Here is a 12,269-nt window from a genome sequence, read left to right as displayed (position 1 = left end):
TTTCAGGCACTGGTAACAAAAGGTGAGGGGTTAGAAACTGATTTGATTGACATTTAAACTGACCTGCACTGAGCTCCAGCAGTGCCCTGCCAGCTTTATGGATCTGAAGCCGGAGTTTGGCCTCACTCAGGTACAGCCAGGCCACGCCCTCTTCCTGAGGCAGGTCAAACGTGAGCAGAAGCCCCGCCTTGTTCCACGTCCTGAACTGGAACCCCACGGACAATCCCCCCGACGAGGATGGCATGGCCCCTGGCAACTGGAGGAAGCTCTGGGGGCCGGGGAACGTCACGGCGACGGACACCGACTCAGCACAAGAAAAGGTCACATTGCCCTGAGAGAGAAACATGCAGAGGGGAGAGAGAGGAGGCGGGACAGAAAAAATGATTACTAGAGAGATAAAACAACATAAAACATGAATATTAATCAGTTGCAGAGGGCGTGTCGATGTGACCTCTGTCGCAGTGATCTCATCAGCAAGTCTCCTTGAGAATAAAAGCATGATGCAAACTGAAAAATCCCAATGTCACCCAGCTCAGAGGCATGGAGGGAGGTGGGTGTGTATGTGAGCAGTGCTATATGGACTTTTTCGTTGCGGTCCATTGTTTTGAGTAGTGGTAATGACACCAGGTTCTTTGCTAAGGCTGCAGTAGTAATATATTACAGTCCCAGCTCTCTGCTGGGAATATCAGCCTGCTATCTTTATAATGCTCCGGAAACACAGATGACATCTAAAAGCCCTTTGTAGAGCTGTTAAAGTGATATATGGACGTACATGGTGGAGGATGCAGCATCACTGCAAAATACAAAGTAAAAAGTGAGCTATAAAATCTGCCAAAAGCCATTCACCATCACACATGCACTCCCGAAATCCCTCTCACACACTTACGCACATCATTTAAGGCTTCACTTCACTTTGTTATCATACCTTTAAGAATGGCCAAAAGTGGTCTCTGTATTAAAAAGGACCATAACTAATAGCCTCTATTAGATCTTCAGCCATGCATGTGAATCTCTGAACCTTTTTTATCTTTACTTCTCTGCTCTCTGGTCCTTTACTGTAATGAGAGACTGTTTATTAGAAATGGTTCAGATGCTCTTCACTGAGCTTGATCCACTTATTGTGATTGTACAAACATCTAAAGATCCTAATGAATAAGACAAAGAAGCGTTACTGAAAGTCTACAGATCGCCTACTCTCCTCTGTCCACTCACTCACTCACTGTCCTTGTTAAGCCCTCGTCAGCATCGCTAACCAGCTAGCAGCTCATTAACAGCAGCGTCCAGATGATTTCCCAGCGGTGCTCTGCAGATGTTAACATGTATGAAGACACCTGCATGCAGACAAACACAACCTCATCCATTATGCACATGAGGGATTGGTTGGCACCGGCCAAGCTTTGATGGGAACTTGTGTCCTCATGGTGTTTGTTAGCACCTCTTGTAATGAATAAGTCACAAATAACACCAAGCAGAATCTTCTATCAGCTTTGAAGGGCCAGATTTAGCAGATTTTATTCTAGGTGGTGCAGCTCCAGCTATTGATGCTGCATTCTCTCTCAGATATAAAAGCTCAGAGCTCAGAGAGTTTGAGGAGCTGAACATCAAAGCTTTCCCCAAATGATTAACGTGATCTGTCATCATCACATGGGAGAAACAGAGGACAGCTCTATGTGGCCACAAAAGATTTGCAGGCTGGTATTTTCCATGGATTCATCCTTTTGAGCTAATTGCTCATTTTTTAACTGATCAATACAGTTATATATCTGAAGATGATGAGTACGTGCAGTGTTGATTGTTGTCATGTAGACTTGGACCTTTTTATTCCAAACAAGCATATGAACAAGGTGAGTCTTATTAAATCGTGTTAGCAGACAGTTACCTATTTAGAAACCTAAAGATTACAGTTACCTATTAGCAAACATGATGCAACATTAACATTCATTTGTCATTGGATATTGGCCCCTGGTTTAGTCACCACCCACATCTGCCAGATATTCCATTCTCTTCACTAGCTAGTTGCTAACATTGTCTGTGTGCTGTATGGTGCTGGGCAGGTGGTGTACAATTAGTTTATCAGAGCTTTTCCGCTGTCGGCTACAGTTAGAAATTAGGTTTTTGAGAGTGCTGAGTCTGAACAGTAACAGAAACAGTACGCTCCATTAAACAAGTATTTCACTGCTGGAATGATGGCCTTTTAATAAAACTGGGATGTCTATGCAGTAGAAAGCCGCAAACACTTTTGAAATTGGTGCTACAGGACCAGAGAAAGCAGAGAAAAATGATGCTTTTGCTTAAGAGGAAGAAAACCTTCAAGTACCAGAAAGTGCTGCATCGCACCAGACCAATAAACGCTCCCGCTGATGGGTGACGTATTGCGAATAGTCCATTTGAAACAGTGGCTGTTGGCTGGCAAGAAACAATCTTGTATTACAGTTAAACAGTAAGCTAAAACATGTTTCTGGAAACATTTGTGGTGAGAAATAGGCAACTCAATAACAAAATCTTGGTTTATATTTGATCTGTGCTGCCTAGTTTTACTGCTTGATCTCAGGTTTTTGGCCTTCGTTTTTACTATGCAGGAAACAGTATGGTGCCCACTTCCTGTTCACAAACTCTCGCTATTACAGCTAAACAAGGCACTAATATATGCTTCTAAAAACACTGTTAGAGAAATAGGCCATACAGTGACATAATCTTGATATATATTCGATCAGCACTGCCTAGTTTTACCATCTGATTGGATTGCGGTCCGAGCTCAAGAGAGCGAGAGAGAGAGAGAGGAGCTGGTCTGTCTCTTGATCTGCTTCTATGCTCTATACTATACTTCTACTTTGTGTCCGTGGTGGCAGCATGGGTTGACAATACAAACATACGGAAGTGCAACTTGTAGTTCAAGTAACAGCCTGAGAGCCAGCGAGACTTTCATGGGGGGGTGGAGAGGGATATCTCGGCACTGGTAAGACAGTTCAATTACACATACTACCCAGATTGTTTTGATACAAGATGGTTGAAAATCAGCGAAGTAACCCTTTAAACCAAAACACTGAGCTAAAAGACAGCTAAAAAGCTCAATAGAGCTGCAGAGTTGGCTGATAATTCTCTGTGATTTTGCCACTTACGGTAAGCCATTTCACATTACACATAGTAATTTAATTAGATAAAACTATCACTCTGTTAAAGGGCAACTCTGTTATTTTATAATTATTTTAATTGGTTTTCTTTATCAGTCAGCTTTGAAGCATAGTTTTGAATTAGTGTTCCTCGTGTATTCAAATCGAAAATTTCAAAATTTGGTCTCAGTATGCATGTTTTAGTTTCAAAATGTTATTTTCCCCAAGCCCTTCTGAAGACTTTTTCCCATGTGACATGACGTAGGTTTCTGTACGATGTTGTAATGTTGCTACATACAAATCCACATACTGCTGTGGATGCCACAGTAGTTCGGTTCTGAGAAGTCACACAATAACACAACAGTCTGGTGGCTCTATAAAGGGCACTATAATGGCTTCAGTTCCTTGTCACAAAGGGCTGCCTTATGGCAAAGTGAGGCAGTAAAATAATTTGCATATAGCATGCGCTTATACAGATACCAATATTTTGGTGGTCAGTTTTCAGGAGGCCAAAATACATTTTGCAGCTGCCCCAGTCCACAGCCACCAGACTCCTTTTACAGAAACAGTAATTACTTCTCAGAATACAAGGACTTGCTGGTCCGCCGCTGCCTCTGATTGGTTGGTTAGTGTGTGTTACTGTGAAACTTTTGGAATCGAACTATCTCTGGGTCCACAACAATAGGCAACATTGCTTAGCTTCTGCGTCCTGGTACTCCTGTCTGCATCAAACTGGTAGTATGCCGAACACCATCTACTGTAGGTAATACAGACTGTGGATCTATTAACGTGATTATACAGTATAAATGCAGTATTACACTGAATCTCAATGTGTCTTCACCTAGTTAAAAAAGGTTTAATAATAATGAAATAGCACCATCTTCCTCCTCCAAGATTAAATCTTCCAAGCTAACACTTACCTGATTCAATATGCTTACACTGTCAACAAACAGCATGTGTGGGGGGTGAGGGAGAGGAGAGCATCAGTGCTGTAACCTACATTAGTGCTTTTTGCAAATGGCTGTGTGGGACTTTCCATTTAAAAAACATGGGAAAGAAAGTGGATGGACAAAACCTTTGAGCAAAATGAATCAAGTTAGCATTACCGTGTAGCTACCAGCAGGCTAAATTCACAACACAGTTAACTTCTGAAAAGTTTGACTACTGTATACAAATAGATTTTTGAAACAGCCTGTTGTTTTCATTTTGTCAGAACAAAGTCAGCAAAGAGGAACTAGGTGTGTTTAGCTAGTTACCACCACGGTAAAATGTACGTACCTCAACAGTAACTTGGTGGTCTTTGCGTTTAGCTAATTCTATCAGGTTGAGGCCGTTGTACAGCAGGTTTTCCAGGCAGCCATGAAAGTTCCTTTTGGTGACAAGGTCCTGGACTGCCCCTACACTCAGCTGTATGGAGACAAAACCAGACAAAAAATAGCAAAAATGAAATATACTTGGTTTTAAAAATATATATATACATATAGCATGTTTATGTAGGTGTGTTTCTGTGCGTTCCCTTCCACCTGCTCGATGTCCCAGTGGTTGAACTCTGCAGGGATTTGAACCCTCTCTGTGTGTTTGTCCACAGTGAGGTTGAGGTGAGAGCCACGCCGCTCCACTGCTAAATGGTGCCAGTGCTGATCGTCTAACAGGCTACCGAGGGACGTGAGACGCCGGGGTTCAGAGGTTGAAGTCCCACCTGAAAGAGGTGATGAGGAGGAGAAGTAGGAGGAAATGACAGAGCAGATAGGAAGTAGAATGAGGAGTGATGGAGAAGTAGCAAGAGGTAAGAGCAGGTGAAGAGGAAGAAGGAGGCGACAAAGTCAAGGAGGCCAAAGAGGAAAGGGAGGATGAGGGTTTGACAGAGGGGGGACATAAGAAGAAGATCAGGGGAAAGTCAGATGACAAGAATGACAAGGGGCGTAAAGCAGGAGTGAAAAAAAGGAGGAGGAATAGAGAGGATGAAGGTGACGTGGAGGGAAAGTGTCAAGCAAAAGGAGAAAGATGAAGGGGGTATAAAGAGAGGAGAGAAGAGAAAACGGGATGGAAAAGGATGGAAAAAAGGAAGGGGAGGCAGGAGAGGATGAAGCAGACAAGACACAAATGTTATTGGAGACATGCTGTAAAACACACCACCACTGTTTAATTTGCAAAGTCTGAATCCAGCATTAGAAAAGGAAGAAAAAAAATCATGCATGAAATGAGACAAGATAAAATGAAACTTCACTTGTTTTCTTTAAGTTCTTTGACTTGTGAGTGTGTGTGTGTGTTTTTTTTCAGTGTATGAAGTCTGTTATTGTGGTACCTTAATAAGCAGGTCTGCTTCTGTTAAGCAGCTAATCTGTTTTCTTTTCAGATATGTTGTTTTCTGCTTTTTCTATCTATAGTTATCTGATCTGACAGTCTGTTGTTTGTTATCTGACCCGCACGTCTGCTTCTTTCTAACAATCTGACCTGGTGTCAGGGGAACGCGAGCCAAATGACAGCTACAACACAGCAGCCTCCGCATTGTGTCTAAATATTTCACTTCTCCCAGGATCCCACAGAGAGGAGCACACCGAGGTCACCCTCTCTCATCTCATTAGGGACTACAGGATATCTGCATACATGCACCCAGAGCTGAAGCCAAATATGTGACAGTGCCGAGAAACTGCAAAGGAAACGTAGTGAGAGATAATTAATGATAGATGAGCACCAGCAGGTCGAAATTTGGGGATTCGTTCACCCAAAGTCCTGCGAGAGAAACTTTGTATGTCTGCTGAGAGAAGGAGCCGAATACAGTCAGCCATTAAAAATTTATTAGATATTCTTTGGGGAGAGACAATTCCAACTTCAAAGAGAGAAACAGAGACAGTTTGGAAGATGATGGACAAATTTATTTTTGATATTTCAGCCCATTTTATGTGAGGGTTTATTTGTCTGCAGCTTGGATGACAAATAACTTCATCCAGAGAGAGAGAGTTATGGAGCCCATAATACAGGGGACGTCTGTCCTGTCAAAACATTTATTGTGAGGAGTTATTTGAGGAAAAGAGAGAGAGCGAGACAGTGAGATCAATATGAGAGACTTAAAAGCAAATCAGATGTACTAAATGACACTGATTAATGGGACAGTTATTGTGTTATTGGAGGTGGAGAAGAGAGGAGGGGGATCTTGTGATTGAGGGTTTCATTGAATGGATGATTTGATTGCTGTGTGAGTGACTGAGAAGAGAAAGCAGGAATCGATATGAGAGATCAGAGGGCGAACAAAGAGAGAATCCCTCCACTGATATTCATATTTAGAATCAGTAGGTGGTTTAAAAGGGGACGAGAGGGAATGCCATCCCACTTGTTAGCAAAATTACCTGTCATCCATCTCCATCCCTTGGATTTGGACCCAGACGCCGTCCTATCTACACTCAAACCTATAACCAATAAACTACTGAGAATTATGACATTTCGATAGAGCATTTTTATTTAAGCGTTGCAGCATTTGTACTGGTTTAGAAGACCACAGACCAATTGCATGTGTTAAATCCTTTCACATGATGCTATTCAGCCAATCAAATCTGTTCATTACGATATGCACTGCAACTCCAGTGAGGCAGATACACACAGGAGAGATGAGAGAGACTATAGTCAGAGAAATAAAAGAGTAAGAGAAAAGTTATTTTACATGCCGTGTTCTAAATAGAGAAAAGTAGACAGGGAAAACAAAGTTTTTAATCAAGAATGGACAGACTTTACATGGTCATTCTTCCCACGGGGCATCTTTTTCGATTTTCGGTAACACTTTACTTGAAGGTATCTACATAAGGGTGACATGACACTGCCATGAACCTGTCATAAACATTATGTACATGTCATAAACGTTTATGACTGCTGTCATTAAGTGTTTTTTGTAATGACAAGTTGACATAATTTGGGTTGTCTTGATTATGACAACTTGACATTAATTAAAGTGACATTACTAGAAGTTGTCTTTGTCATGACAAGCTGACATTAAATTTGTTTGGGATGTCCTTATAATGACAACTTGACATTAACCAGGGTGACATTACCAGAAGATGTCTTTATGTCCAAATCCAAACAATGTCAACTTGTCATTACAAAAACCAAATGACACTTAATGACAGCAGTCATAAACGTCTATGACATGTACATGTCAGTGTCATGTCATAGTTATGACAGTGTCATGTCACCCTTAAATAGATACCTTCAAGTAAAGTGTTACTCTATTTTCTATTTTCTTTGTTTAATTCTGCACCGAATAACAGAATTAAGAAATGAAATACAGCAAGCTTGTAGAGCTGATAAAATGCTTTATTACGTATCCCTCAGGTTTTCTCTGTGTAACTGGCTATCTTGCACATTTCAGCAGGGGGCAGCGGCTGAAGCCTAACCAAGCTCATATTTCATTATGTGGTATAAATAATACGTGCACTTTCTTGTAAAGGTCAGTTTACTATGTGTTTTTTCAGCTACAGAGCACAAAGTAACAACTGCTTGGCCAAATGCCGAAACTCGCTTGTCTACTTCAATCGTTTTCTGTATAATTATATTTTTCAACAGCTCAGATTTGGTGGTGTAAGAAAACTGACGTGTCATTATTGTAACAAACACTCAAAAAGCAATATCATTATTTTTCATAATTTTGAATTTAGAAATAAAATACGCTTCACTAAACATTTCTGTTTCACTCTGCTCTAATTATTCACTGTTCCCTCTAATATTAAGATGTCAGTTTTTTATGCTTTTGACACAGGCCGTAGTTTTGACACATATTTGATAAAGCTGTTGAAATTACTTTGTGACAAAATGGTCCAATTAAAGTAATAAATGACTTAACTCACAATGCCAGACTATATCTCATAATTAGCTTTTTTGCTACACACTGGACTAATCAGGAAAACGTGTGATAATGATGTGACTTGCTGCCTAAACTAAGTTAAACTAGGTGGTACAGATATAAAATGAAGCATAATTCTGCAGCTGCATCATTTATTTCTCACCTCAAATGAAGCATATTCAAGAACTGGATATCATCACTTAGAAATTTAACAGTTTTGCAAACAGTGCAGAGACGCATTTGGCCAACTACAAAATTGCATATCTCAAGGAAATTCAACTGATGTCAGAAAAAAAGCTACCTTTTTCTGATATTAACTTTCTTTATTGTGATTAGGACCTGTTTTTATTAACAAAATGTGATGAGCAATACAGTAAACTGTTGATAGAGCTGTTAAGAGGTCAGCACAGACCGTAGTTGCATTGCTTCATTGTACAGGAAGGTGACAGGCAAGCAAACATGCTCAGAAAAACTCTACAGACGACACCACAGTCCGTGCTGAAGTCTATATTCCCACATTACTCTACACGTCCTCAAGACAGAAACACCTCATTGTATCTTGTCTGCTATTCTATTACTGCTGCTCTAAATCAAACTATGGGAAAAGACACTGACAGCTCTTATCACAAAACAGGCTGATAAAATCATTTCAGAAACCGACTCTCTTAAGCACCACGTCTGTTACATATTCAGCTCAAATCCGAAGCTCTGTAATGATCCACGAGAGAGAGGAGTTTGTTTGGAGCCATTTTGCTGCCTCAGTGTTTCTTATTTATATATATATATAATTTCTTTTACTGAGTGAGAAAGGTGAAGTGACACAGCCATTGAGATAACATCATCCACTTTTCTATTGTTTGAATGTAGAGAGTCAATTTTGCATCATGACCCAAAGTGCAGAAACAAGATAACAAAATGATGACAGTCCAATTCACAGCAGTTACGGTGTCTTTTTCTGTGTCAATCATAAGAGGTGATCCAGCAAAATCATTATGTACGTCATAAAAGTAAAGTGTGGAGTGGGGATAAGTGGGAGATATTGACTTGGATGATGTAAACTGGCATAACATTGAAGAGTTTGTGCCACTACACTGTATTTACCTGCATATTGTTCCACTGAAAAGCCAAAAATGTCACAATCTGCATCAGTTAAAATAGTGACAGCAGCCAAGTCTTTTTCCCAGAGGTTTTAACACAGCATTGTTTAATCAGTATTTTAAATTGGTACTTCAAAATGTGAAGGTAATTTCATATGTGATGCAGGTTTATCTACGAACGCAGAGTCCGCTGATTATGATTAGCCTGCAGTGCAGCCAAGTTGGTGGCTTAAACTTATGAGGTAACCACTGTTTCATCATGTGGAAAGGAGGCAATCAGCAAACATAGTTTTCTTGAAGGACTGAAGCTTTTTATGCAGGCAATTGTGTTCAAAATGGGCTAATTTCAGTCATACAAAACACATATTATGATCTCAGTAGAAGTGCCTAGCTGCCTCCTGATGTCTTCACTAAATCTATACGCCAACTTTTCCTTGAAATGAATCTTTTAATGTCAATAAAGTTATAACATGAGCATCAATACCAGGGTGGCACGGTGGTGTGGTGATTAGCACTTGTCGCCTCACAGCAAGAGGGTTCCTGGTTCGATCCAAGGAAGAAGTCCCTCTGTGCGGAGTTTGCGTGTTCTCCCCGTATCAGCGTGGGTTCTCACCGGGTACTCCGGCTTCCTCCCACAGTCCAAAGACATGCAGGTTAACTGGTGACTCTAAATTGTCCGTAGGTGTGAATGTGAGCGTGAATGGTTGTCTGTCTCTATGTGTCAGCCCTGTGATAGTCTGGCGACCTGTCCAGGGTGTACTCGCCTCTCGCCCAATGTCAGCTGGGATAGACTCCAGCCCTCGCGCAACCCTCAAGAGGATAAGCGGTTATGAAAATGGATGGATGGATGGCATCAATACAAAGCTTTAGCCGCTCTACATTATCAAAGTTTGCCTATAAGCTGCAGTATCAAGTATAATTTTGCTACTTCTTGTTCTGCTCTGAAATTTGTTCAACAAAATCAGGTCAGGTTTAAGAGTTATGGTACACAAGTCACAAAAACAAAAAAACTCATAAAGCTGAGTACAGGCAGAAAATGCAACCAAAATATTCTGCATGTAGAGGAAAAAAACATGCTTTCATAAGAACAGCAGTGTTTGTAATGTGAATTATCTGAAGGCAGATATATCTGCCGTCTGGTTTCTAACTATTAGTGTCTTGTTTCCGCCGTTATCCAGACAGACAGAGCTGCCGCTTCTGTGAAGGGCTGTTACTCAGTGTTGCCTCATAAAGCCAACTGCAACTACTCCAGGGGGTCAGACCTGGAGGTGTTAGTGTTAATAGGGCAGAGCGGACCATGCATGAGCTCAGGGTCAATTCACACAGCGGATGACCTAAATTATACAATCTGTAACCTAAAAACTCACGCAGGGAGAGAAACAGAGAGAAAGAAGGAGAAATAAAGTGGGAAATAGGAGACAGAAAGTTGAAGGACACTGAACTAAAAAAGGCTTATGGTCACTTTTAAAAAACAGTTTGCAAAGTTACTGAAAACTAGTAAGTAGTTACAGTTGTTTCTTTCAAAAGTAATTAAATTACTCTACCAATTACTGCATGTGAAAGCAATTAATTACTTGGAAACGTAACTTTTGTGGTTCTTTTGAATATGTGCTTCAGTTCTCTTTAAGGTGCACATAACAGTGTGCAGTGTGGAACAGTGTGCTACAAGACAACTGTCAAATGTTTCTTTGATTGTACCCATTATCACTACGATGGAAAGTAATAGAGGAAGAACAAAACATGACATGTTTTAATAGGCCTATTTATTGCAGCCTTGGCAGGCCTTCAAATCAAGCAACAAAAGTCAGTTTTTAACACTCTTGGTAGAGCGAAGTAAAGTAACCACTGTTTCTCAGACGTCTGACAGTTCTCTCTTCTCACAATAGGCCTAATGAAATAAAAGCCATAAAAGCTTTTCACACACTGAGGTTTATTCTTTGTAACCTTAGCAGTAATTCAAATCCTTCACATAGACTACACCTCACCACTGTAGGCTTAATTTGTCCTTGATCTTAAGGAGGGAAAAATAATGTCCACATACCAGGAGAACAAGTTCAAGATGCCTAAGTGTGAGCCATTGTGTGCAGCAACAATCTAACGCTGGGTGATTAATTCACGCCATTTATTGCGCTGCCGTCAGGTGACTAGTGATGAAGTTGTCGATTGCTGGGTCCCGCGGTGTTCTGCATAATGTTAAGTTATAAATAACTTACGGAAACATTGCGTGCAATAGTCAACCTTCCACATTTTCTTCAGCTTTCTCTGCCTCTCTCTCTAAAAAATCCAGGGACAGGCTGCGTTTGTCTGCTATGATCAAGACAAAAGTAACGAGTAAGGAGTCCATTTAAATTTAGCTCATTGTAATTACGTTATTTATTTGAAAACTAATTAGATACATGTGTAGTTACTGCCCAAAGTATTGGAATTACAGCAACACTACACAAAAGACAGAGACACATAACAGAGAAAGGAGGAAAAGAGAGATGTGTATGTGTGTGTGTGTGTGTGTGTGTGTGTGTGTGTGTCTCAGAGACAGAGAGAAAAAGAAAGAAGACACAAAAAGGCAAGTGGTCTCTTCTGATGTGGAAAAAATGTCACAATAGGAGATCTGTGGAGACAAACCAGGACAAACTACAGTAATTACAACAGAAGAGAAGAAAACAGAAGCAAAGAGCCATGTAACAAACACAGGGGAGTAGAGAGGGACAGAAATATAAGAAAACAGAGGAGGAACAAGAGAGACTGTTTGTTGTTTTAGTGTTCGTCTGTGCTGGCAGGAGCAAAACTCCTCTCCAATCTCTCTTCCATCTTTTCAATGGATGGGTTTAATTTGCTCTCACTGAGCTGAAGTCGCTCTTTACAGTGACACAGACTTTCTTTAAGATGACACAGTCTTTAAGATGGAACTGTTCTTTAAGGTGCCACAGGATCTGTTTTAAGGGGAACAGTTTTCACTTAAATCACAGGTGTGTTAAGTGTTACAGTGAAAGTGTTTTTCCTGCGGTGACACAGTCTGTCTTTATAAGGAGACAGTTTTTCAAGGTGATCCACTTGTAACGGTGATACAGACACTCCTAAGATGTCTCTGTTGAACAGGTGATTCTTTACATGCACAAAGTCTTTAAGGGCTCTTGATATCATGATTATCTTTTCTTGAGGTGAGGTTATTTCACAGGTTTGCATTCTGAGAGAGGAGATGGAGCAGAACGAGAAGAGGCGGAGGGCAGTGTG

The 12,269-nt window shown here is 40.7% G+C and overlaps 1 protein-coding gene across 2 annotated transcripts in view; it reads right to left on the bottom strand.

Moving 5' to 3' along the window:
- Positions 1 to 12,269, bottom strand: part of LOC126383158 (contactin-associated protein-like 4) — a 146,468-nt gene that overhangs the window by 65,617 nt on the left and 68,582 nt on the right. For both annotated transcript variants that reach the window (XM_050033605.1, XM_050033607.1), the window contains exons 6-8: positions 4,634 to 4,809; positions 4,389 to 4,517; positions 64 to 331 (exon numbers count right to left, since the gene is read on the bottom strand). In XM_050033605.1, the coding sequence (XP_049889562.1) occupies positions 64 to 331; positions 4,389 to 4,517; positions 4,634 to 4,809 (573 nt within the window). The remainder of the gene's footprint in view (positions 1 to 63; positions 332 to 4,388; positions 4,518 to 4,633; positions 4,810 to 12,269) is intronic.

The sequence above is a fragment of the Epinephelus moara genome, chromosome 21 (assembly GCF_006386435.1).
Source record: "Epinephelus moara isolate mb chromosome 21, YSFRI_EMoa_1.0, whole genome shotgun sequence".
Classification (NCBI taxonomy): domain Eukaryota; kingdom Metazoa; phylum Chordata; class Actinopteri; order Perciformes; family Serranidae; genus Epinephelus; species Epinephelus moara.
The sequence above is the reverse complement of the archived record's forward strand: the minus strand, read 5'-3'. Positions and strand labels throughout refer to the sequence as shown.